Here is a 3782-nt window from a genome sequence, read left to right on the forward strand (position 1 = left end):
ATAATTATTGTCACTATTATAACCGTGACTAATACCCATAAAATGCACAAAATGTATCATATTATAATATCATTTATTTTCATACCCTATTATCATACTATTTACACCAATAAGATGCTATCGTACAAAAAAAGTATTTTTTAAAAAATATGCACATTTTGGAAAAGTCTTTAAAAAGTTTTATGATATATTAAAATGCATCAAATTTTCAAATATTTTATAAAATTGAGCACAAATCCTTAAAATGAGAGAATATCAAAAAACTCACAAAAGCAGCAGCCATCAGAGCAAATTTCTCATTTACAAGAAAACTGACATCTTTGCAAGCATTATTCTCCCATTTGCAATTTTGATCTTTTCCGCATTCCATCGCATTTATAAGGGTGCTGCAGACAGGCTTGGCATTAGGTGCGTCTTTTTTCCCACCACTTTTGTCGCTTGTTTTGTCGTTACCTTCACCATCTGCGTGGAAGCTTTCATCTCTTTTGAACTGTCTCTTGCGCACCTCAGTTTTGATAAAATGCTACAACCAACGCATAACCATAATCATCTGAGTCTTTAAGGTCGGTTATTTTGAGATATTTCTTATCAGATCCTAATGTGAAAGCTATGGGCGTTGTAGCTAACCTCTTGATGTATTTTTCTTGCACTTTTGTGTCTTTTCCTCCAAAGAGTTTATCTACAATTTCTTCTTTTTGTGGTGCCGTCGCTTTTGTGTCGGTTGCGCCCTTTGTTGCTAATTCGGCTAGTAACTGCGCGCCTGGGTCGTTACATAATGCCGTTAGCTCCATTGTCGAAAGGCTTTGCTCAGTCAGTGCTGTGTGCGTCCGTACGGTGCATATCGCGTGGGCTACTTGGTCGGCCTTGACTATCAGGCCGTTTTCTTGGCCTGCTGGCGGTTTGCACTTTGGTTTGGCGTTGGCGTAGGCGTGGAATTGAAATTTGGCCGTCGTTGTTTGGACTTTCGTTGTGATGCTTTTAACGCCCATGCCGGCAGCGATAGACCCTGCTTCGCCGCTGCCACAAGCGCCTACTACCGTTGCGGCTCCGGTCTCCATGCTGCTGCCGACGTTTCCTTGGGCGTGTAGCGTAAGACTTAGTGCCGGCGCATTGAAATAGTTGTCGGATAAAAGTTGTACGTGTTATAGGTCCCGTAGCTCTGAAACAGCTGCGTTAACCTGTGCGCCGTCTTTAATTTTCGTGCTACAGTCTTTGGTTGCTACGCCCTGACAGCTCACCATTAACGTGCATTTCTTGGCGTCGTTTCCGGCGTTTATCCAAGCCGTGGGACTGTTGGTGACTGTTCCCACGCTGGTTCAGTACGCAGCGGCGGAGTTGGTAAATTTCGCTGCCTTGATTTGCCGTATCCTTGCTGCTAAAGTTGCTAGTGGGTGCTGCAACTCCGTCGCCGTGTCACGCAGTAATGTTTCTGCTTTACGTAGTCGCATTGTTTTCTCCGCCGCTAACGTCAAGTAGACGGCGTTGCTTTCGCTTCGGCTGCTTTGTAGCATTGACACATTGAACATCTTACAGTCTTGATTGTGAGTCTTTACGGATCCTTCCGCCGCGGTTATCCTGCCATGCAGATGTTTTTGGATTGTTGTCAGGTAGCCGATTTCTTCGCACACACCCGTTACGGCGTTAATAGACGTCTCGGTCGCACTGCAGCCGTGTTTGGCCACAAATAATAGAGCAGCTGCAAGTGATGTTATCATCTTTTCAGTTATGGTAGCTGCCATGTTTTCTAGCGTTTTGTGTCGATTTATGGCTTATCTTCTTTTTGGCACCTTACCTTCATAAAAATTACCGTGGCGAAAAGCAAATGCTTTTTTTTGTACTAGAGATTGGTGTCGTTTTCATCCTCTGACACTTGCCAGCTATTGTTATGTGGCTGTCACAGCCGGCGTCTTAAATGGGGCTTGCGCCGCTCCAAAATGCTAAATTCCTCTGCGTGACACCTCCCTTTAAAAACTTCTTTCCTTAGCGACGCCAGAATCTTCAAAAATAGGCTCTATCTTTTGTGCCACCTTCAATTTAATTTGTGCTGCCTGTCAACAAGTTATAGCCATTGCGCTGTTGAAAACATTCTGTTATTAATGCTTAATGCGTGTGACCACCATATGGTTGGAAAAAAATTAAAATCATTTGTGCATTGAAATCGATTCATTTTTGAGTTGTAAATGGGGCTCCTCAATCTTATCCTGATATACCATTTTCTTTTGTGCTCTACTCTTGCGCATCCATTTTCTTCACTATGTATTTTATATATTTTTTTTGTTTTATGTCTATACTTCTATTACTTCAAATACCGTAGCGACAGTAGCTAGACTGTACAATGAAATCTGCCTCTCCCTCATTGCTCCTTCTATTATCAGAACATGCATGATGATACCCATTGTTATGCTAGTGTTTGACACTGCGCATATTTTATATTCTTCTCTCTTCCTTTCTGAATTCACATTAATAATATAATGTGTGCTCTCTCTCAGCCTCACTCATACTGCAATCTTTAATTTTTTACAAGTGCTCATATTTTAGCTGGTAATTTAGTGATCATAACTGCCTTCACTATGATATCAATATATGTACACTCACAACATTTTCCTATCATTATCATCATCATCATCGGTATGATTAGTATTATTAGAGCCTTAACTCGTATATGTAAAATAAATAAAAATAATAATATTTCGGAATTACACTAATGTTTAATACATTATTAAAATTTAAATCACACAATAGGCTACTTTTTGCATATATCACTACAATTTTATGTTTTTTATATGCTATAAATTTTACAAAATTCTCTCAAAAAAGTTAAAGTTCACAATTTTCATAAAATTGAGCAAATTTCCTTAATATTTCGTAAAGGAGAAAATATGCAAGAAAAAGAGGGCTTTAATAACAAAATATTGTTTCCTGTGCTGTTTCCTTGTTCCTTCTGTTTGTTTTGGTTTGTAATCAGAATCATTTACGCACCTTTTACTTTCACCTGTGGCCGCCAATTTTCAGTCTTTTTGCGGTTATCTCCTGTTTCTTTCTTTTAGCAAGTTTCCTCTGTTTCGGCTGGTATTTAGCTGTGGTTGCGCTGCCGTGGCCGTCTCTTCTACCGCCAAACACAAAAAAAGCTGAGTTGCCTACAGGACTGAGACGGCTTAGTGACACCTCTAAAAAACCGTTGGATCAGTAACGAAATATAAAACGGTAAAAGAAAAGTAAATTAAAAAACTAAAGAACGCAAAATACAGAGTTGAAATTTGCAGAAGCTGGAAACGGTAGTTTAAGAGCGTCAACAAAAGCGATCAATATGGTTTGTGAATAGCGTTTGTGGTGCGCGGAAAAACCGCTGCATCACTTAATATTTTTAAAAATCCTAACCCTAACCCTAACCCGAATAACACGTATTTTTTCCTTATTTTTATTCCAATTTGAACTACACTGTAAACAAACCTTTCACAAGCAACACCAAAAATAAAAAAGTCTAGAAAAACTCAAAAAATTTGACAAAACCGTAAAACTTTTAAAAAACCTAATCCCCTAAAAGTTCGAAAAAAAAGAGGCTAAAAAAAGAAGTTTCACCCTTCAGAAAATTTTGGACGCGCTTTAACAAAAACAAACAATTTTCCGGATATTTTAATGTGCTAAAATATATCAGAGTAGAAAAAAATTTTTAAAAAAGGGGGGGTAATTCTTTTAGAAAAGCAAGGACGTAAAAGCAGCAGCCATCAGGGAAAATTCTTTATTTAGGATAAAACTGGAATCCTGACATTTGCCTTCAATCC

The 3782-nt window shown here is 38.8% G+C and overlaps 2 protein-coding genes across 2 annotated transcripts; both read right to left on the reverse strand.

Moving 5' to 3' along the window:
• Positions 1–506: 506 nt before the first annotated feature.
• Positions 507–1058, reverse strand: TEOVI_000216100 (uncharacterized protein; the record flags this gene model as incomplete). The annotated part of the gene is made up of 1 exon (XM_067225271.1): positions 507–1058. One exon carries the CDS (start codon positions 1056–1058, stop codon positions 507–509), a length of 552 nt encoding a protein of 183 aa, XP_067081372.1.
• Positions 1059–1316: 258 nt separating this feature from the next.
• Positions 1317–1739, reverse strand: TEOVI_000216200 (uncharacterized protein; the record flags this gene model as incomplete). The annotated part of the gene is made up of 1 exon (XM_067225272.1): positions 1317–1739. The coding sequence occupies one exon, from the start codon at positions 1737–1739 to the stop codon at positions 1317–1319; it is 423 nt and encodes a 140-aa protein (XP_067081373.1).
• Positions 1740–3782: the final 2043 nt, after the last annotated feature.

The sequence above is a fragment of the Trypanosoma equiperdum genome (assembly GCF_001457755.1).
Source record: "Trypanosoma equiperdum strain OVI genome assembly, contig: ctg_517, whole genome shotgun sequence".
NCBI lineage: Eukaryota > Euglenozoa > Kinetoplastea > Trypanosomatida > Trypanosomatidae > Trypanosoma > Trypanosoma equiperdum.